This window comes from Chenopodium album, chromosome 9 (assembly GCF_948465745.1).
Source record: "Chenopodium album chromosome 9, dcCheAlbu1.1, whole genome shotgun sequence".
NCBI lineage: Eukaryota > Viridiplantae > Streptophyta > Magnoliopsida > Caryophyllales > Amaranthaceae > Chenopodium > Chenopodium album.
This window is the reverse complement of record NC_137842.1, coordinates 72,167,101-72,190,637: the sequence shown is the minus strand read 5'-3', so window position 1 is coordinate 72,190,637 and position 23,537 is coordinate 72,167,101. Positions and strand designations below refer to the sequence as shown.

The following is a 23,537-nucleotide window of genomic DNA, read 5'->3' as shown; positions in this document are numbered from 1 at the left end:
AAGAAAAGTGGAAGGATGAAGCAGGAGTTGTAATTTTCATATGAACAAAGTCCTCAGAACAAGTTATACGATTAATAAAATTACCACATGTCTCAACTATTGAGATGTGAATGATATATATATCTTGCACAACATCAAAACATGCACGTTATCCACATATCATTGAAAGCGTTGCGCAAAAATCCTATAACTCTAGTAAGTTTAATACTTGCATAGTCATGAATCATGATTACACTATTTGCCTTGAAAATGCCTTTTAAGCCTCTCATTTGCAGCAACAAGTTCGGCAGATATTCCCGGTTCATTGGCTGAGTGACCCGCATTAAGGACCACCTGCCACAATTCAGATTATACCATTCAGATTGTCATTCAAAGTAACAGGAATCAGTCACCTCAAGATCTCATAAAAAGGTATATTGATGACACAAAAATAGATGTTTGTCTTTCAAAATTACATATTAGTTTACAAACAAGCAAGGAATATGAGAGTTTGTATATATGCATTTTATTATATCTTACCAGGTCTCTGACTGCAATGAAATGCAAGCAAAATATGGACTTAGAATATGCAAACTCTTAACTGACTACAGACAGTATCATGAATCTGAGTCATACCCAAGGAAGAGCCCAAAACAACTACTACCGGCATATGGTATACAGAGGATCATACTGACCCTTACTTCCACCTAAATAATAAAATCTTAAAACGTAGCAAAATTATTGAGTGTCCGGAAGCATACAAATTCAACAACTTTAAAAAAAAACTGATTTGTTTATTTTATAGAACAGAGATGAATCATGAATCTTTTACAGGGAGCTAAAATCAACAGTCCTAGTTTGATATATGGAAGACTAACACAGAGGAATGCTGGAACCTTCTTGACTGTGGGCAGGCAGACTTAAAAGATTTCACTGGCTACCATATAATTCCTTAGACTACAGCGGCAGAATAATGACTGGCACACATGACTGCAGAACATTATGAAAACGAACACATGTGCATTACCTTGAAGTCAGCTTCTGGCCAAGCTTTGTGGAGATCCCAAGCTGACATCATTGGACAAACGACGTCATATCTACCCTGTAAAAACAGCAATTGCACAGTATCAATTTCATGATCATTTTATTACTGAAGGTCTTCCATTTTTCTATCTTCTTCTTTAATCCATTAATCTATGTGAAACACGGTTCTATTCAGAAGGTTATATTTATTTATCGGTACAAATATTTGTTCAATTTATTTTGACTTATTTCAGACAAAATTAGTTCAAATAAATTCAGACCAAATAAGTTTTGCTGAAATGAACAAAAAATAGTGCTGACATGCTCACAAATAAGTTTTGCTACAGCAAAAATAAATTCAAATAATACTTGTATAAGTTAATATAAGTTCAGATAATATAAGTTTAAAACAAAATCAGTCAAATAGAACAAAGCCTAGAGATGGGAGAACGTTTACCTGCACAATAGTACACTTAATGTGCCTTATTTTGTCAATGTTATCAAGCAGGAATGAATCAGAAGGAAAGAAACCTTTATTCTTAAAATAATGATTTTCCACACGAGCAAATGCCTGAAAAAGAAAACCAATTAAAGTAGCTATACCACACAATACAAAACAGTCACTTTCCAAAGCCCAAAGGATATATATATTCACAAATTTTCCTTGAGGAATACAGACATCAGTAGCAGACGCCTTCCTCAACCCCAAATGTACAAAAAGGAAAGCTAGAATAAGTTTATATGCCGACAAAAAAAAAGCTAATACACAGAGCTTTTAGGTACGACCATCACAAACTTACCAGTGAAAATTCATCATCATCCCCTCGCTTGATGTTATCTTCATTAGGAATAAGATGGGCTGTCATCATCTCCCATGTGGTCCATGCTTTTGCAGCAGCCAGCTTCATAAACCAAAGATAGAGATTGTTTTAGGTAAAAGATATCCACAAGCTACAGGAGAGAATAAATTGTTTACCTGCCATGTTTTACTGTGTACAAAAACTTTGGGAAGACCCAAAAACATTAATCCCAATAAAAGTAAGACAAATTATTGAGTCCCTTAGACTTCCATCATGGAGATGTGTTCAAGAAGAACTTTCCACCCTCAATTTTTTGCCCAAGTTAATACAACTTATCTTTAAAATGCATTTAGTTATAAAATTAAATTAAATAAACAAAACAAAAAGGCCCATAGCAAGTCACTACAAATAGGACCACATATCAACACAAGCGAACCTGACCTGTGTTTCCTTATCATCTGAATTTAACCTCTTGTGGTAAGCATCGACAAAACATCCCCTTTCACTTTCAGGAATAAGATCTCTGAATTGTTCCCAAGCTGCATATGGAAGAAGTGAACTAACATTGAACAATTTGAAGTACCCAAGAAAATGACATTAACACATGATGCAAGATATATGTAAATAAAAAAAAAAAAAAAAAAGGCCATCAGCAGAAACAATGATCCTGGAATATGAAACTATGCATAAAACAAGAAGTATGTTAAAAATCACAAATTTCTGGCTCCATAATAAATCACATTGCAAACGGAAAATTAGTTTGAAACCCATTAAATACCTGCAATAAAAGATGACAAGACAATTTCCATATTTCCAATAATAATGATACACCAAAGTATCTAGAAAAAAACTGACATATTCTACTCCCTCTTTGACAGCATCAAAGAGGAATATGAAACAATGTCAGCACTCAGCAGTCCTCAAGGACATGAAATACTATATTTTACATACATTTGTTGGGGATCAACAGTAGGCAACAATTCATTTAACTGTGTTGGGCTATTTTTCCAAGGACCACAAGTAATACCCTAATGAAAAATCTATCTAGGAGAAAGTTAAACCATAAGAATGAGAACCAAAATAGGGTATACACTCATGCTATATTCCTTTTTAGCAGGATTTATTATATAAAAAATAAATAAATAAAGAGTTTAAAATTGTAATAAACAAAAATACTGATTTTCCTTTGTAGAGTCAAATAAGATATGTCATAAGTGTACTGCTTTTCTTAAAATGCTCTGGATACTAAAATATGCTGAAGCACTATATCTGTCAAGGCTTCACAGAAAATTTTAACAAGAGAGAAGAGACCATTAAGAGGGACCAATTGTATAATTAAACTCTCAAAATGTTCTTGTATGAGACAGATCGATTTGTGATAAGCTGCTCAAGAATTTGAGATTTGCATTAAACTAGGTGTCAGTTACATTCACAGTGTCAGCATCTATGCAAGAGTATAAGAGCGTTATGATATTGGACAAAAGTATTATCAAACAGAATTAGCTTAAGCATAGGGGCATCATGTAATATACCCCATCATTATCTACTCTAAACTTTGAAGGGTCCAGAAAATGTTCCAATGTAAAGGGCTTGATGCTATCCCAATGTCCACAAATGCTATTTTTGCATAGGCAGGTATACAAACAATTTACTCTTCAATCACGTAATCATATTCTGAATTTTGGAGAGCCCAGATCACTCTAATAGTTAGTCCATCTTTTTGTCCTTGAAGTAAATGGGTACCCATTAATATTGGTATTATTGCACTCTCTAGGGGCTGTTTGGTTTATGAAACTGGAATGGGTTGGGATGCAATCTCATACCAGGGGGGGGGGGGGGTATGGTTTCTAAATCCCATACTAGTTTGAAGTTGTTTTGTTTGTTGGAAAGATTCTACATTTCATTAATGGAATTGATTGTGAATCTTAGGGGAGGGATGGGATGGGTATGGGATTCCAACGGGGTGGGGTCTTGGTATGAGGTACAAAAGTTAAAAAGGCTAACCAAACAATACAATGGATGGAATGGATTTTAACTTCACTCCAACCCATTCCAAAGGGTCCAACAAAACGACAAATGACGTAAGAAGTATGAAACAGGAATTGCAGTAACATCAGCAAGTATTATGGACCAATAAATCAGCAAAAACCAGTAAGGTCAAGGGTCAAGATAAGCCTCAAATAAGAACATGTGTAATCTACAGATAGTTAATGAAAATCGAAGGAATATACCATCAGGAAATATAGTAGCAGCACCCCCTTCATAGAACCAATCAATCTCTTTTTTGCGTAAGAGAAAGATCCCTCTAAGGACCAGGCCAGTGACCTGAAATAAGATCAGATGAATTGTCTCAATAATAATGGGTAAATTTTAAGCTCATTAAAGAGTTGGACTCACTACAACTGGAAATTGGGTGTCAAGGAAACCTTGTCGGGATGAGCCTGACTGTATGCAAGAGCCAGAGTAGATCCCCATGAGCCACCAAAGACCTGCACAAGGGAAAAATACAACCATACATAGTTAGACCAAGAAATAGCGAATTTCAACCAAATAAGTAAACCAACCTGCCATTCAGGAACTTCCAAGTGCTCTCGAAGCTTTTCTATGTCTGCTATGAGATCCCATGTTGTATTTTCCTCCAAACAAGCATGAGGTGTGCTCTTTCCAGCACCTCTCTGCAAATATATTAAAATGGCCATACTTACCAGAATACTGCTAAAGGTATAATATAACAAGTATCTCAAATCAAATTTAGCTGCTAACCTGATCAAAGAGGATAATTCTGTAAAACTCAGGATCAAAAAACTTTCTATTACTTGGAGAAGTTCCACCACCTGGACCACCATGAAGAAAGACAACTGGCTGCAAGAAGAGGTTCAAAATATGATGAATGCAAGAACTAAAGTTAAGCATGAACTGGATTTCATCAACTAATGTAACACAGATCCAAAAAGCTCTTCTACTTTAAAGAATTTGTTGTGCTTACTGTATAAACATGTATCCTTAGCCATCATATTCTTATTAACTAGAGAATATATATATTGACAAGATAGACTCTGGGATTGCACAGTATTGAAGCTGAACCCTCAACATATATACATAAAGGGTTACGTAGACCTTAATACGACCATGGGATGCCAAGTTGGTTATTTAAATAACCATCTCTTACAGCTATTTACTACCAATGTAACCAAATTCCCAAAAAGCCACATAACCGAATTTAACTCATTCTTAGGACTTTGTAGACCTATTGATGGGCCTTTGATGATTCCAAAACAACTTATATAACCTCGGACGACACCCATGCATCCACTTCAATTTTGAAAAAAATTCCAAGTTTTGGCCAAAAGCGTGGATTTATAACCTTTTTTAGAATAATTTCCGACTTTTTGGTACCAGAACGGAAACATGTCAAGGAACATCCCATAGACCCTAAGACACCTCAAGAGTCCAATTGGGTGGTAGAAACCGTCCATTTTCCCTTTAAAATGTCAATTTACCCGGTTACAACTTACGCCCCCTTCATTAATGCAAGTCCACCACGGGACTTTATCTGACCTACTAGTGGTCATATATGGTTCCAAGTAATATTATATAATTTAGAAATTTTTCAACACCGGTCTCAAAACATCCAAAATTGGTATGATTTCGTGTACTATAGTCTTCTTTTTTTTACAATTTCGGACTTTTGCAGCCAGGGAAAAAAGTGGTTAAAGTTCTCACCATGGACCCCACGATACCTTTGGAGGCCTGTTAAGTGGTAGGAACCATTCACTTTACCTTCAAACTCCCAGTTTAGCCATTTACACGCTCACCTCCCATAATTAACAAAAAGGCCACCACAAACCGTATATGACCCACCAATGGTCATATATGGTTCCAAATAATATTTTATGACGCTGAGTTGCATCCCCTACAACTCGAGATTTTCAACACCGGTCCCAAAACCAAAAAAATTAGTCCAATTTCATGTACTATATAGTCTTCATTTTTTTTTGACAATTTTAGAATTTTTTCAAACCCGGAAAAAAATGGTTGGGGTTCTTCCCATAGACCCCACGACACCTCGGGAAGCCAATTAGGTGGTTGGAAACAATTCACTTTACCTTCAAACTGCCATTTTCATTTACGCGCTTGCCTCTCATAAATCATAATTAACTTAAGGCCACCGCAAACCATTATAAGACCGACCTGTGGTCATATATGAATCCAAATAATATTATATGAGCCCGAGTTGCATCCCCTACAATTCATAGATAAAAGGTCAAAAAATTCCAAAATCGAAATCTATTATCCACACTTTTGAGAAATTTCAGAGGACACGAATCCCGGTGGCAAAAAGTCTCAAAGGCCCTAGGGGATACATCTCATGGTCATATAATGTCTTTTGAAACCATATAAGACCATTAAATGTTGTCAAAAAGGTCCGTGGTACGTTTGAGTTCACGAAATCATTGCAAGTTGTGAACTAGTAAATTGATCGTTTTAAGGCAAATTGAATGGTTCCACCCACCTAATTGGATCTCCGGAAGGTATTTGGTACCGTAATATACATCTCAGCAATTTTTATTTCCAGGCAAATAAGGTTAAAAAATTCAAAAATTGAAGGCTATTATCCAAGCTTTTTGAGAAATTTCGGAGGTTACGGGACCCGGTGGTGAAAAGTCTTGAGACCCTAGGGGATACATCTGAGGCTCATATAATGCCTTTTGGAACCATATATGACCATTATATGTTGTCATAAATGTCCGTGGTAGGCTTGAGTTCACGAAATCGATGCAAGTTCTAAACTTGTAAATTGACCGTTTTAAGGCAAATCGAATGGTTCCACCCACCTAATTGGACTACCAGAGGGTATTTGGGACCATGCTAAACATCTCAGCAATTTTTATTTATGGGCGAAAAAAGGTAAAAAAAATTCTAAAATTAAAGGCTATTATCCACACTTTTGAGGAATTTCGGAGGGCACGAAGCCCGGTGGCGAAAAGTCTTAAGGCCCTAGGGGATACAGCTCAAGGTCATATAATGTCGTTTAAAAACCATACATGACCATTAAATGTTGTCGTAAATGTCCGTGGTACGTTTGAGTTCACGAAATCGGTGCAAGTTGTGAACCGGTAAATTGATTGTTTTAAGGCAAATTGAATGGTTCCACTCACCTAATTGGACTTCTGGGTGGTACTTGGGACTGTAACATACATCTCGGCAAATTTTATTTCCAGGCGAAAAAGGTTAAAGAATTCAAAAATTGAAGGCTGTTATCCACGCTTTTTGAGGAATTTCAGATTACGAGACCTAGTGGTAAAAAGTCTTGAGACCCTAGGGGATACTTCTGAGGCTCATATAATGCTGTTTGGAACAATATATGACCATTATATGTTGTCATAAATGTCCGTGCTAGGCTTGAGTTCACGAAATCGATACAAGTTCTAAACTTGTAAATTGACCGTTTTAAGGCAAATTGGATGGTTCCACCCACCTAATTGGACTACCATAAGGTATTTGGGAGCATGCTAAACATTTCGGCAATTTTTATTTCAGGGCGGAAAAAGGTAAAAAAATTCCAAAATTAAAGGCTATTATCCACACTTTATAGAAATTTCGGAGAACACGAAGCCCGATGGCAAAAAGTCTCAAGGCCCTAGGGGATACATCTCATGGTCATATAATGTCTTTTGAAACCATATATGACCATTAAATGTTGTCATAAATGTCCGTGGTACGTTTGAGTTCACGAAATCAGTGCAAGTTGTGAACTAGTAATTTGATCGTTTTAAGGCAAATTGAATGGTTCCACCCACCTAATTGGACCTCTGGAGGGTATTTGGGACCGTAATATACATCTCAGCAATTTTTATTTCCAGGCGAAAAAGGTTAAAAAATTCAAAAATTGAAGGCTATTATCCAAGCTTTTTGAGGAATTTCGGAGGTTATGGGACCCGGTGGTGCAAAGTCTTGAGACCCTAGGGGATACATCTGAGGCTCATATAATGCCGTTTGGAACCATATATGACCATTATATGTTGTCATAAATGTCCGTGGTAGGCTTGAATTCACGAAATCAGTGCAAGTTGTGAACGGGTAAATTGACAGATTTAAGGCAAATTGGATGGTTCTATCCACCTAATTGTACTCCTGTAAGGTATTAGGAACCATGGTTAACTTCTTGGCAATTTTATTTCCGAGAGAAAAAAAGGTCTAAAAATTCCAAAATCGAAGTCTATTATCCACACTTTTGAGGAATTTCGGAGGACACGAAGCCCCGTGGCGAAAAGTCTCGAGGCCCTAGGGGATACATCTCATGATCATATAATGTCGTTTGGAACCATATATGACCATTAAATGTTGTCGTAAATGTCCGTGGTACGTTTGAGTTTAGAAATCGGTGCAAGTTGTGAAATAGTAAATTGATTGTTTTAAGGCAAATTAAATGGTTCCACCCACCTAATTGGACTTCCGGATGGTACATGGGACCGTAATATACATCTATGCAGTTTTTATTTCCAGGCGAAAAAGGTTAAAAAAATTCAAAAATTGAAGGCTATTATCCACGCTTTTTGAGGAATTTCGGAGATTACGGGACCAGGTGGTAAAAAGTCTTGAGACCCTAGGGGATACATCTGAGGCTCATATAATGCCGTTTGGAACCATATATGACCATTATATGTTGTCATAAATGTCCGTGGTAGGCTTGAATTCACGAAATCGATGCAAGTTCTAAACTTGTAAATTGACGGTTTTAATGCAAATCAGATGGTTCCACCCAGCTAATTGGACTACCGGAGGGTATTAGGGAGCATGCTACGCATCACAACAATTTTTATTTCCAGGCGAAAAAAGGTAAAAAAATTTCCAAAATACCGGAGGGTATTAAGGAATTTCGGAGGTCACGACGCCCGGTGGCGAAAATTCTTGAGACCCTAGAGAATAAATCTCAGGGTCATATAATGCCGTTTGGAACCATATATGACTATTATATGTTTTCGTAGATGTCCGTGGTAGGCTTGAGTTCACGAAATCGGTGCAAGTAGTGAACGGGTAAATTGACCGTTTTAAGGAAAATTGGATGGCTCTACACACCTAATTGGACTCCTGGAGGGTATTACGGAGCATGGTAAACTTTTCGCCAATTTTTATTTCAAGGTGAAAAAAGGACAAAAATTCCAAAATTGAAGGCTATTATCCACGTTTTTTTAAGAATTTCGAGGTTACGGTCTGGTGGCGAAAAGTCTTGAGCCCCTAGGGAATATATCTCCCGGTCATATTATGCTGTTTGGAACTATATATAACCATTATTTATTGTCCTAAATATCTGTGGTAGGCTTGAGTGCACGAAATCGGTACAAGTTGTGAACAGGTAAATTGACAGCTTTAAGGCAAATTGGATGGTTCTATCCACCTAATTGTACTACCGTAGGGTATTAGGAACCATGGTTAACGTCTTGGCAATTTTATTTCCGAGAGAAAAAAGGTCAAAAAATTACAAAATCGAAGTCTGCTATCCACACTTTTGAACAATTTCAGAGGACACGAAGCACCGTGGCTCAAAGTCTCGAGGCCCTAGGGGGTACATCTCATGATCATATAATGTCGTTTGGAACCATATATGACCATTAAATATTGTCGTAAATGTCCGTGGTGCGTTTGAGTTCACGAATTCGGTGCAAGTTGTGAAATAGTAAATTAATAGTTTTAAGGCAAATTGAAAGGTTCCACCCACCTAATTAGACTTCCGGATAGTACTTGGGACCGTAATATACATCTCGACAGTTTTTATTTCCAGGCGAAAAAAGTTAAATAAATTCAAAAATTGAAGGCTATTATCCACGCTTTTTGAGGAATTTCGGAGGTTACGGGACCCGGTGTTAAAAAGTCTTGAGACCCTAAGGGATACATCTGAGGCTCATATAATGACGTTTGGAACCATATATGACCATTATATGTTGTCATAAATGTCCGTGGTAGGCTTGAATTCACGAAATCGATGCAAGTTCTAAACTTGTAAATTGACCGTTTTAAGGCAAATTGGATGGTTTCACCCACCTAATTGGACTATCAGAGGGTATTTGGGAGCATGCTAAACATCTCAGCAATTTTTATTTCCGGGCGAAAAAAGGTCAAAAAATTCCAAAATTAAAGGCTATTATCCACGCTTTTAAGGAATTTCAGAGGTCACGAATCCCGGTGGCGAAAATCCTCGAGGCCCTAGGGGATACATCTCATGGTCATATAATGGTCGTTTGGAACCATATATGACCATTATATGTTGTCGGAGATGTCCGTGGTAGACTTGAGTTCACGAAATCGGTGCAAGTAGTGAACGGGTAAATTGACCATTTTAAAGCAAATTGGATGGTTCCACCCACCTGATTGGACTTCCGGAGGGTATTAGGGAGCATGGTAAACTTTTCGGCAATTTTTATTTCCGGGAGAAAAAAGTTCAAAATATTCCAAAATTGAAGGCTATTATCCACGTTTTTTTAGGAATTTCGAGGTTACGGGCCTTGTGGCGAAAAGTCTTGAGGGCCTAGGGAATATATCTTCGGGTCATATTATGCTATTTGGAACTATATATGACCATTATTTGTTGTCCTAAATATCCGTGGTAGGCTTGAGTTCACGAAATCGGTGCAAGTTGTGAACGGGTAAATTGATAGCTTTAAGGCAAATTGGATGGTTCTATCCACCTAATTGTACTCCCGTGGGATATTAGGAACCATGGTTAACTTCTTGGCAATTTTATTTCCGAGAGAAAATAGGTCTAAAAATTCCAAAATCGAAGTCTATTATCCACACTTTTGAGAAATTTCGGAGGACACGAAGCCCCGTGGCGAAAAAGTCTCGAGGCCCTAGGGGATACATCTCATGGTCATATAATGTCGTTTAGAACCATATATGACCATTAAATGTTGTCGTAAATGTCCGTGGTACGTTTAAGTTCAGGAAATCGGTGCAAGTTGTGAAATAGTAAATTGATTGTTTTAAGGCAAATTAAATGGTTCCACCCACCTAATTGGACTTTCGGATGGTACTTGGGACCGTAATATACATCTCGGCAGTTTTTATTTCCAGTCGAAAAAGGTTAAAAAAATTCAAAAATTAAAGGTTATTATCCACACATTTGAGGAATTTCAGAGGACACGAAGTCTCGTGGCGAAAAGCTCGAGGCCCTAAGGGGTACATCTCATGGTCATATAATGTCGTTTGGAACCATATATGACCATTAAATGTTGTCGTAAATGTCCGTGGTACGTTTGAGTTCACGAAATCTGTGCAAGTTGTGAAATAGTAAATTGATTGTTTTACGGCAAATTAAATGGTTCCACCCACCTAAATGGACTTCCGGATGGTACTTGGGACCGTAATATACATCTCGGCAGTTTTTATTTCCAGGCGAAAAAGATTAAAAAAATTCAAAAATTGGAGGCTATTATACACGCTTTTAGAGGAATTTCGGAGGTTACGGGACCCGGTGGTAAAAAGTCTTGAGACCCTAGGGGATACATCTGAGGCTCATATAATGACGTTTGGAACCATATATGACCATTATATGTTGTCATAAATGTCCATGGTAGGCTTGAATTCACGAAATCGATGCAAGTTCTAAACATGTAAATTGACCGTTTTAAGGAAAATCGGATGGTTCCACCCACCAAATTGGACTACTAGAGGGTTTTTGGGAGCATGCTAAACATCTCAGCCGTTTTATTTCCAGGCGAAAAAAGGTCAAAAAATTCAAAAATTAAAGACTATTATCCACGCTTTTAAGAAATTTCAGAGGTCACGACGCCCGGTGGCGAAAATTCTTGAGACCCTAGGGAATAAATCTCAGGGTCATAAAATGCCGTTTGGAACCATATATGACCATTATATGTTTTCGTAGATGTCCGTGGTAGGCTTGAGTTCACGAAATCGGTGCAAGTAATGAACGGTTAAATTGACCGTTTTAAGGCAAATTGGATGGTTCCACCCACCTAATTGACTCCCGGAGGATATTAGGGAGCATGGTAAAGTTTTCGGCATTTTTTTTTTCTGGGCGAAAAAAGGTCAAAAAATTCCAAAATTGAAGGCTTTTATCCACGTTATTTAGGAATTTCGAGGTTACGGGCCCGGTGGCGAAAGGTCTTGAGGCCCTAGGGAATATATCTCCGTGTCATATTATGCTGTTTGGAACTATATATGACCATTATTTGTTGTCCTAAATATCCGTGGTAGGCTTGAGTTCACGAAATCGATGAAAGTTGTGAACGGGTAAATTGATAGCTTTAAAGCAAATTGGATGGTTCTATCCACCTAATTGTACTACCGTAGGGTATTAGGAACCATGGTTAACGTCTTGGCAATTTTATTTCGGAGAGAAAAAAGGTCAAAAAATTCCAAAATCGAAGTCTATTATCCACACTTTTTGAGGAATTTCAGAAGTTACGGGACCCGGTGGTAAAAAGTCTTGAGACCCTAGGGGGTACATCTCATGATCATATAATGTCGTTTGGAACCATATATGACCATTATATGTTGTCGTAAATGTCCGTGGTACGTTTGAGTTCACAAAATCGGTGCAAGTTGTGAAATAGTAAATTGATTGTTTTAAGGCAAATTAAATGGTTCCACCCACCTATTTGGACTTCCGGTTGGTACATAGGACTGTAATATACATCTTGACAGTTTTTATTTCCAGGCGAAAACGGTTAAAAAAATTCAAAAATTGAAGGCTATTATCCACGCTTTTTGAGGAATTTCGGAGGTTACGGGACCCGGTGTCAAAAAGTCTTGAGACCCTAACGGATACATCTAAGGCTCATATAATGACGTTTGGAACCATATATGACCATTATATGTTGTCATAAATGTCCGTGGTGGGCTTGAATTCACGAAATCGATGCAAGTTATAAACTTGTAAATTGACCGTTTTAAGGCAAATTGGATGGTTTCACCCACCTAATTGGACTATCAGAGGGTATTTGGTTGCATGCTAAACATCTCAGCAATTTTTATTTCCGGGCGATAAAAGGTCAAAAAATTCCAAAATTAAAGGCTATTATCCACGCTTTTAAGGAATTTCAGAGGTCACGAATCCCGGTGGCGAAAATCCTTGAGGCCCTAGGGGATACATCTCATGGTCATATAATGGTCGTTTGGAACCATATATGACCATTATATGTTGTCGTAGATGTCCGTGGTAGACTTGAGTTCACGAAATCGGTGCAAGTAGTGAACGGGTAAATTGACCATTTTAAAGCAAATTGGATGGTTCCACCCACCTGATTGGACTCCTGGAGGATATTAGGGAGCATGGTAAACTTTTCGGCAATTTTTATTTCCGGGGGAAAAAAGGTCAAAATATTCCAAAATTGAAGGCTATTATCCACGTTTTTTTAGGAATTTCGAGGTTACGGGCCTAGTGGCGAAAAGTCTTGAGGGCCTAGGGAATATATCTTCGGGTCATATTATGCTATTTGGAACTATATATGACCATTATTTGTTGTCCTAAATATCCGTGGTAGGCTTGAGTTCACGAAATCGGTGCAAGTTGTGAACGGGTAAATTGATAGCTTTAAGGCAAATTGGATGGTTCTATCCACCTAATTGTACTCCTGTAGGAAATTAGGAACCATGGTTAACTTCTTGGCAATTTTATTTCCGAGAGAAAATAGGTCTAAAAATTCCAAAATCGAAGTCTATTATCCACACTTTTGAGAAATTTCGGAGGACACGAAGCCCTGTGGCGAAAAAGTCTCGAGGCCCTAGGGGATACATCTCATGGTCATATAATGTCGTTTGGAACCATATATGACTATAAAATGTTGTCGTAAATGTCCGTGGTACGTTTGAGTTCACGAACTCGGTGCAAGTTGTGAAATAGTAAATTTATTGTTTTAAGGCAAATTGAAAGGTTCCACTCAGCTAATTGGAGTTCCCGATGGTACTTGGGACCGTAATATACATCTTGCCATTTTTTATTTCTAGGCGAAAAAGGTTAAAAAAATTCAAAAATTGAAGGCTATTATCCACGCTTTTTGAGGAATTTCGGAGGTTACAGGACCCGGTGGTAAAAAGTCTAGAGACCCTAGGGGATACATATGAGGCTCATATAATGCCGTTTGGAACCATATATGACCATTATATGTTGTCATAAATGTCCGTGGTAGGCTTAAATTCAAGAAATCGATGCAAGTTCTAAACTTGTAAATTGACCGTTTTAAGGCAAATCGGATGGTTCCACCCACCTAATTGGACTACCATAGGGTATTTGGGAGCATGCTAAACATCTCAGCAATTTTTATTTCCGGGCGAAACAAGGTCAAAAAATTCCAAAATTGAAGGCTATTATCCACGCTTTTAAGGAATTTCAGAGGTCACGACGCCCAATGGCGAAAATTCTTGAGACCATAGAGAATAAATCTCTGGGTCATATAATGCCGTTTGAAACCATATATGACCATTATATGTTGACGTAGATGTCCGGGGTAGGCTTGAGTTCACGAAATCGGTGCAAGTAGTGAACGGGTAAATTGACCGTTTCAAGGCAAATTGGATGGTTCCACCCACCTAATTGGACTCTCGCAGGGTATTAGGGAGCATGGTAAAGTTTTCGGCAATTTTTATTTCCGCGCAAAAAAACGTCAAAAAATTCCAAAATTGAAGGCTTTTATCACCGTTTTTTAGGAATTTCGAGGTTACAGGCCCGGTGGCGAAAGGTCTTGAGGCCATAGGGAATATATCTCCGGGTCATATTATGCTGTTTGGAACTATATATGACCATTATTTGTTGTCCTAAATATACGTGGTAGGCTTGAGTTCACGAAATCGATGCAAGTTGTGAACGGGTAAATTGATAGCTTTAAGGCAAATTGGATGGTTCTATCTACCTAATTCTACTACCGTAGGGTATTAGGAACCATGGTTAACGTCTTGGCAATTTTATTTCCGAGAGAAAAAAGGTCAAAAAATTCCAAAATCGAAGTTTATTATCCACACTTTTTGAGGAATTTCAGAAGTTACGGAACCCGGTGGTAAAAAGTCTTGAGACCCTAGGGGGTACATCTCATGATCATATAATGTCGTTTGGAACCATAAATGACCATTATATGTTGTCGTAAATGTCCGTGGTACGTTTGAGTTCACGAAATTGGTGCAAGTTGTGAAATAGGAAATTGATTGTTTTAAGGCAAATTGAATGGTTCCACCCACCTAATTGAACTTCCGGATGGTATTTGGGACCGTAATATACATCTCGGCAATTTTTATTTCCAGGCGAAAGAGGTTAAAAAAATTCAAAAATTGAAGGCTATTATCCACGCTTTTTGAAAAATTTCGGAGGTTATGGGACCCGGTGGTAAAAAGTCTTGAGACCCTAGGGGATACATTTGAGGCTCGTATAATGTCGTTTGGAACCATATATGACCATTATATGTTGTCATAAATGTCCGTGGTAGGCTTGAATTCACAAAATCGATGCAAGTTCAAAACTTGAAAATTGTTCGTTTTAAGGCAAATCGGATGGTTCCACCCACCTAATTGGACTACCAGAGGGTATTTGGGAGCATGCTAAACAACTCAGCAATTTTTATTTCCAGGCGAAAAAAGGTCATAAAATTTCAAAATTAAAGGATATTATCCATGCTTTTATGAAATTTCGGAGGTCACGACGCCCGGTGGCGAAAATTCTTGAGAACCTAGGGAATAAATCTCAGGGTCATATAATGCCGTTTGGAACCATAAATGACCATTATATGTTGTCGTAGATGTCCGTGGTAGGCTTGAGTTCCCGAAATCGGTGCAAGTAATGAGCAGGTAAATTGACAGTTTTAAGGCAAATTGGATGGTTCTATCCACCTAATTGTACTACCGTAGGGTATTAGGAACCATGGTTAACGTCTTTGCAATTTTATTTCCGAGAGAAAAAAGGTCAAAAAATTCCAAAATCGAAGTCTACTCTCCACATTTTTGAAGAATTTCGGAGGACACGAAGCACCGTGGCGAAAAGTCTCGAGGCCATAGGGGGTACATCTCATGATCATATAATGTCGATTGGAACCTATATGACCATTAAATGTTGTCGTAAATGTCCGTGGTGCGTTTGAGTTCACGAATTCGGTGCAAGTTGTGAAATAGTAAATTAATAGTTTTAAGGCAAATTGAAAGGTTCCACCCACCTAATTAGACTTCCGGATAGTACTTGGGACCGTAATATACATCTCGGCAGTTTTTATTTCCAGGCGAAAAAGGTTAAAAAAATTCAAAAATTGAAGGCTATTATCCACGCCTTTTGAAGAATTTCGGAGGTTACGGGAACCGGTGGTAAAAAGTCTTGAGACGCTAGGGGATACATATGAGGCTCATATAATGTCGTTTGGAACCATATATGACCATTATAGTTGTCATAAATGTCCGTGGTAGGCTTGAATTCACGAAATCGATGCAAGTTCTAAACTTGTAAATTGACCGTTTTAAGGCAAATCGGATGGTTCCACCCACCTAATTGGACTACCAGAGGGTATTTGGGAGCATGCTAAACATCTCAGCAATTTTTATTTCCGAGCGAAACAATGTCAAAAAATTCCAAAATTGAAGACAATTTATCAACGCTTTTAAGGAATTTCGGAGGTCACGACGCCTAGTGGCGAAAATTCTTGAGACCCTGGGAATAAATCTCAGGGTCATATAATGTCGTTTGGAACTATATATGACGATTATATGTTGTTGTAGATGTCTGTGGTAGGCTTGAGTTCACGAAATCGGTGCAAGTAGTTAACGGGTAAATTGACCGTTTTAAGGCAAATTGGATGGTTCCACCCACCTAATTGGACTCCCGGAGGGTATTAGGGAGCATGGTAAATATTTCGGCAATTTTTATTTCCGGGCGAAAAAAGGTCAAAAAATTCCAAAATTAAAGGCTATTATCCACGTTTTTTTAGGAATTTCGAGCTTACGGGCGCGGTAGCGAAAGGTCTTGAGGCCCTAGGGAATATATCTCCGGGTCATATTATGTTGTTTGGAACTATATATGACCATTATTTATTGTCCTAAATATCCGTGGTAGACTTGAGTTCACGCAATCGATGCAAGTTGTGAACGGGTAAATTGACAGCTTTAAGGCAAATTTGATGGTTTCATCCATCTAATTGTACTACCGTAGGGTATTAGGAACCATGGTTAACTTCTTGGCAATTTTATTTTCAAGAGAAAAAAGGTCAAAAAATTCCAAAATCGATATCTATTATCCACACTTTTGAGGAATTTCGGAGGACACGAAGCCCCGTGGCGAAAAGTCTCGAGGCCCTAGAGAATACATCTCATGGTCATATAATGTCGTTTGGAACCATATATGACCATTAAATGTTGTCGTAAATGTCAGTGGTACGTTTGAGTTCACGAAATCGGTGCAAGTTGTGAAATAGTAAATTGATTGTTTTAAGGCAAATTGAAAGGTTCCACCCACCTAATTGGACTTCCCGATGGTACTTAGGACCGTAAAATACATCTCGCCAATTTTTATTTCCAGGCAAAAAAGGTTAAAAAATTCAAAAATTGAAGGCTATTATCCACGCTTTTTGAGGAATTTCAAAGGTTACGGGACCCGATGGTAAAAAGTCTTGAGACCCTAGGGGATACATCTGAGGCTCATATATTGCCGTTTGGAACCATATATGACCATTAAATGTTGTCTTAAATGTCCGTGATAGGCTTAAATTCAAGAAATCGATGCAAGTTCTAAACTTGTAAATTGACCGTTTTAAGGCAAATCGGATGGTTCCACCCACCTAATTGGACTACCATAGAGTATTTGGGAGCATGCTAAACATCTCAGCAATTTTTATTTCCGGGCGAAACAAGGTCAAAAAATTCCAAAATTGAAGGCTATTATCCACGCTTTTAAGGAATTTCAGAGGTCACGACGCCCGGTGGCGAAAATTCTTGAGACCCTAGGGAATAAATCTCGGGGTCATATAATGTCGTTTGGAATCATATAATACCATGATATGTTGTCGTAGAGGTCCGTGGTAGGCTTGAGTTCACGAAATCAGTGCAAGTAGTGAACGGGTAAATTGACCGTTTTAAGGCAAATTGGATGGTTCCACCCAACTAATTGGACTCCCATAGGATATTAGGGAGAATGGTAAACTTTTCGGCAATTTTTATTTCCGGGCGAAAAAAAGGTCAAAAAAATTCCAAAATTGAAGGCTATTATCCACGTTTTTTTAGGAATTTCGAGGTTACGGGCCCGGTGGCGAAAGGTCTTGTGGCCCTAGGGAATATATCTCCGGGTCATATTATGCTGCTTGGATTTATATATGACCATTATTTGTTGTCCTAAATATCCGTGGTAGGCTTGAGTTCACAAAATCGATGCAAGTTGTGAACGGGTAAATTGACAGCTTTAAGGCAATTTGGATGGTTCTATCCACCTAATTGTACTATCGTAGGGTATTAGGAACCATGGTTAACTTCTTGGCAATTTTACTTTCGAGAGAAAAAAGGTCAAAAAATTCCAAAATCGAAGTCTATTATCCACACTCTTCAGGAATTTCGGAGGACACGAAGCCTTGCAGCGAAAAGTCTCGAGGCCCTAGGGGTACATCTCATGGTCATATAATGTCGTTTGGAACCATATATGACCATTAAATGTTGTCGTAAATGTCCGTGGTATGTTTGACTTCATGAAATCGGTGCAAGTTGTGAAATAGTAAATTGATTGTTTTAAGGCAAATTAAATGGTTCCACCCACCTAATTGGACTTCCGGATGGTATTTGGGACCGTAATATACATCTCGGCAATTTTTATTTCCAGGCGAAAAAGGTTAAAAAAATTCAAAAATTGAAGGCTATTATCCACGCTTTTTGAGGAATTTCGGAGGTTTCGGGACCCGGTGATAAAAAGTCTTGAGACCCTAGTGGATACATCTAAGGCTCATATAATGCCGTTTGGAACCATATATGACCATTATATGTTGTCATAAATGTCCGTGGTAGGCTTGAATTCACGAAATCAATGCTAGTTCTAAACTTGTAAATTGACTGTTTTAAGGCAAATTGGATGGTTCCACCCACCTATTTTGACTACGTTACCCTGCTAAACATCTCAGCAATTTTTATTTCCGGGCGAAAAAAGGTCAAAAAATTCCATAATTGAAGGCTAGTATCCACGCTTTTAAGGAATTTCGGAGGTCACGACGCCCGGTGGCGAAAATTCTTGAGACCCTAGGGAATAAATCTCTGGGTTATATAATGCCGTTTGGAACCATATATGACCATTATATGTTGTCGTAGATGTCCGTGGTAGGCTTGAGTTCACGAAATCGGTGCTAGTAGTGAACGGGTAAATTAACCGTTTTAAGGCAAATTGGATGGTTCCACCCACCTAATTGGACTCCCGGAGGGTATTAGGGAGCATGGTAAACTTTTCGGCAATTTTTATATTCGGGCGAAAAAAGGTCAAAAAAATTCCAAAATTGAAGGCTATTATCCACGTTTTTTTAGGAATTTCGAGGTTACGGGCTCGGTGGCGAAAGGTCTTGAGGCCCTAGGGAATATATGTCCGGGTCATATTATGCTGTTTGAAACTATATATGACCATTATTTGTTGTCCTAAATATCCGTGGTAGGCTTGAGCTCACGAAATCGATGCAAGTTGTGAACGGGTAAATTGACAGCTTTAAGTCAATTTGGATGGTTCTATCCACCTAATTGTACTACCGTAGGGTATTAGGAACCATGGTTAACTTCTTGGCAATTTTACTTCCGAGACAAAAAAGGTCAAAAAATTCCAAAATCGAAGTCTATTATCCACACTTTTGAGGAATTTCGGAGGACACGAAGCCCCGTGGCGAAAAGTCTCGAGGCCCTAGGGGGTACATCTCATGGTCATATAATGTCGTTTGGAACCATATATGACTATTAAATGTTGTCGTAAATGTCCGTGGTACGTTTGAGTTCACGAAATCGGTGCAAGTTGTGAAATAGTAAATTGATTGTACTAAGGCAAATTGAATGGTTCCACCCACCTAATTGGACTTCCGGATGGTATTTGGGACCGTAATATACATCTCGGCAGTTTTTATTTCCAGGCGAAACGGTTAAAAAAATTCAAAAATTGAAGGCTCTTATCCACGCTTTTTGAAGAATTTCGGAGGTTACGGGACCCGGTGGTAAAAAGTCTTGAGACCCTAGGGGATACATCTGAGGCTCATATAATGCCGTTTGAAACCATATATGACCATTATATGTTGTCATAAATGTCCGTGGTAGGCTTGAATTCACGAAATCGATGCAAGTTCTAAACTTGTAAATTGACCGTTTTAAGGCAAATTGGATGGTTCCACCCACCTAATTGGACTACCAGAGGATACATCTCAGCAATTTTTGCGAAAAAAGGTCAAAAAATTCCAAAATTAAATTATCCACGCTTTTAAGGAATTTCAGAGGTCACGAATCCCGGTGGTGAAAATCCTTGAGGCCCTAGGGGATACATCTCATGGTCATATAATGTCGTTTGGAACCATATATGACCATTAAATGTTGTCGTAGATGTCCGTGGTACGTTTGAGTTCACGAAATCGGTGCAAGTTGTGAACCGGTAAATTGAAAGTTTTAAGGATAAATTGGTCCGATTTCGTATACTAATGTTCATTTTTTTTTACAATTTTGGACTTTTATAGCACCGGGGGGAAAAAGTGGTTAAGGTTTTTCCCATGGACCCCATGACACCTTGGAGGCCATATAGGTAGTTGGAACCATTCACTTTACCTTCGAATTGCCATTTTAGCCATTTACACGCTCGTATCCCATAATTAAGTCAAGGCTCCCACAAACCTTTATATGACCGACTACTAGTCATAAATGGTTCCAAATAATATAATAACTCGAGTTACATCCCCTACAATTTAGAGATTTTTTGACACCGATCCCAAAACCTTCAGAATTAGTTCAATTTTGTGTATTATAGTCTTCATTTTTATTTTTTTTACAAATTGGACTTTTTTGGACAAAGGGAAAAAAAGTGGTTGGAGTTCTTTCCATGGACCCCACAACACCCGGAGGTTATTTAGGTGGTTGAAATCATTTAATTTACCTTCAAATAACCATTCTAGCCATTTACTCGCTCGTCTCTCTTAATTAACTTAAGGCCATCACAAATCTTTATATGACTGACTACGGCGACTAGTGGTCATATATGGTTTCTAATAATATTATATGACCCCGAATTGCATTCCCAACAATTTAGAGAATTTTCGACACGAGTCCCAAAATCTCCAAACTTGGTTCGATTTCATGTACTGTAGTCTTCATTTTCTTTTGACAATTTTGGATTTTTCGGATCCGGGAAAAAAGTGGTTGGGGATCTTCCTCTGGACCCCACGACTCCTCGGGAGGCCATTTAGGTAGTTGAAATCATTCAATTTACCTTCAAACCGTCATTTTAGCCATTTACGCGCTTGCCTCCCATAACTAACTCAAGGCCACCATAGACATTTATATGACCGAATAGTGGTTATATAACGCTTCAAATAATATTATATGACCCAGAGTTGCATCCCTTACGATTCAAAGATTTTTCGACACCGGTCCCAAAACCTCCAAAATTGGTCTTATTTCGTGTATTTTACTCTTCATTTTTTTTTACAATTTTGGACTTTTTCGGACTTGGGAAAAAAAGTGGTTAGGGTTCATCCCATAGACCCCACGACACCTCAAGAGGCAATTTAGGCGGTTCAAACAATTCACTTTACCTTCACACCGTCATTATAGCCAAATCGCTCGCCTCTCTTAACTTCCTAGAGTTTCCACCCATCTGACCATCCACTATACCCATTAACGTAAAGTCTATAGCATCGCTCTCTTGCACATCGAGATTTGTCATTCAGTCACTAGATGTAGTCACATTAATTAAACCAAATTTTATATGATCTCATGTCCATTGTTCATCTTCTTTTAATACATCTGATATAAGAAATAGATTACAATTCTCAATTTTCATAAATTAGCTCTCATCCTACTCATTTCTTACAAAAAAAATTCATATAGTAGTGTGGCATGTAAAGAGTCCAAAGTTAGCTATTTTTAGCTCAACCTATCGGAAGAATATCCCCACCAACCTCTTAAGATAATTTAACTCATTTCTTCAGAAATTTTTCTTAAATGAAAATATGTTCACTGATGACTGTCTAACCCTAAGTTGAATCAAGGTTCGAATAGCATCAAGTAAACTTAGTATTCCCAAACAATGGATTGGACATTGGAGGTTGCAATTGGTGTGACACAAACACTAGCAATTTTTTGTTCGTGTGCGTGAGATTGATCGATCACGAATACTAACATGTACTTCCCACAAACACTGCAAAAGGAGCTAACAACACCACTATGTCCACTTACAGTAAAATGCACATTAAGAAGAAACATAAAGCAGCAACCTTTACCCTTAAATTGCATAATTAAACACCAAAATGAGCAGATTAGCAACTAATTAGCATCAATAATAATAAACTCACATGCCCATTTGGATTCCCAGATTGCTCCCAATAAAGGGTGTGAATATCTGAAACCTTCAAGAACCCAGAACTATAAGGCTCAATTGGAGGATACAGATTCCTATTCACTTCACATGAATCTTCTTCCTTGCTCTCCAACGCCATAATTAACTGTTGCTCAATGCTAGGAACACAATTTCTCACTTGCAGTCTTAGCTTTCTTCGTTCTACACCCATATAAACATTAAAAATAAAATTAAAAAAAAATTAAATCATGAAATTTTACGAATACCCAATTCAATTAGGAGCAAATTACAAGTACCCAGATCGAAATTAACAATCAAAAACTGAAATTGAAGACAGAAAGAAGACCTGATGAACAAAATCGATGTTGGGAGGAGATAGAAAAGATGGGTAAAGGAGAAAAAGAAACAAGAGGATGAATTGAAGTGGGAGGCAAACTTTTCAAGAAAAGACTGAACTTTGTTCCTAACATCATCGTTATTATCATCATCTAATACTAGAATTTCACAATCAAGTGATATGCCATGGTAAATATTCAATCAAATTACAGACATTGGCTAGAAAACAGAAATTACCTTAAGCAATGGAGTGTAACAATAATTCGTCTTGCTCGGATTGTAAATCTTCCTTCTTTTTGTTTTTTTGTCCCTGTACTTTTGGGGTTTATACACAAAATAAATCATTTTTCTCCAATTTGGTGACTTTAGGGGTTGTTTGGCAATTGACTTTTTGCCTATCTTTTGGCTTTTGGCTTTTAAGTTTGGTCAAACAGTCAAAAAAATATGTTTGGTAGTTGACTTTTTTGTTGGCTTTTAAGCTAGATTTTCCGCCAAAAGCCAAAAGCTAATAAGAGTAGCTTTTTTTATTGGCTTTTGGCTTGTTGGCCCACTTTATCACTAATAAATAGATAACAATCATTAATAATTTTACCAAACACTTTTGAAAACAGCCAGCTTAACACAATAACTTAAAAAGCCAACCCATACAGCTAATACTTCCAGCTAGTCAAACAAGCCAAACAAATCAGCCAACAGCCAACCGCCGATTGCCAAACAACCCCTAGATTGGCATGAGTGTATGACCTTTAATTTGTGTTAGCGTTTGTCCTTTTGGATACCACTTCACCCTAACTAAGTAATTAACATGAATTAAAAAAAAATGTTTAAACTCAACTGTTATCGGAAACAACATCAACAATGAGGGGTGTAACGGAACGATGACCGACACTTTAACGAGACTCATA

The 23,537-nt window shown here is 37.9% G+C and overlaps 1 protein-coding gene across 2 annotated transcripts; it reads right to left on the bottom strand.

Moving 5' to 3' along the window:
• Positions 1–71: 71 nt before the first annotated feature.
• Positions 72–22,997, bottom strand: LOC145560500 (proline iminopeptidase-like). 2 transcript variants are annotated; one of them, XM_081621757.1, is made up of 11 exons: positions 22,870–22,997; positions 22,292–22,497; positions 4,566–4,664; positions 4,367–4,477; positions 4,229–4,291; positions 4,034–4,127; positions 2,244–2,341; positions 1,803–1,904; positions 1,460–1,573; positions 1,007–1,081; positions 72–333 (listed from the first exon to the last, which is right to left on the bottom strand). In XM_081621757.1, the coding sequence occupies exons 2-11, from the start codon at positions 22,433–22,435 to the stop codon at positions 235–237; spliced, it is 999 nt and encodes a 332-aa protein (XP_081477883.1). In that variant the 5' UTR covers positions 22,436–22,497; positions 22,870–22,997; the 3' UTR covers positions 72–234. The 2 variants fall into 2 exon arrangements, with proteins under 2 accessions (XP_081477883.1, XP_081477882.1); XM_081621756.1 differs by lacking the exon at positions 22,870–22,997 and adding an exon at positions 22,643–22,833.
• Between the last annotated feature and the right edge of the window lie 540 nt (positions 22,998–23,537).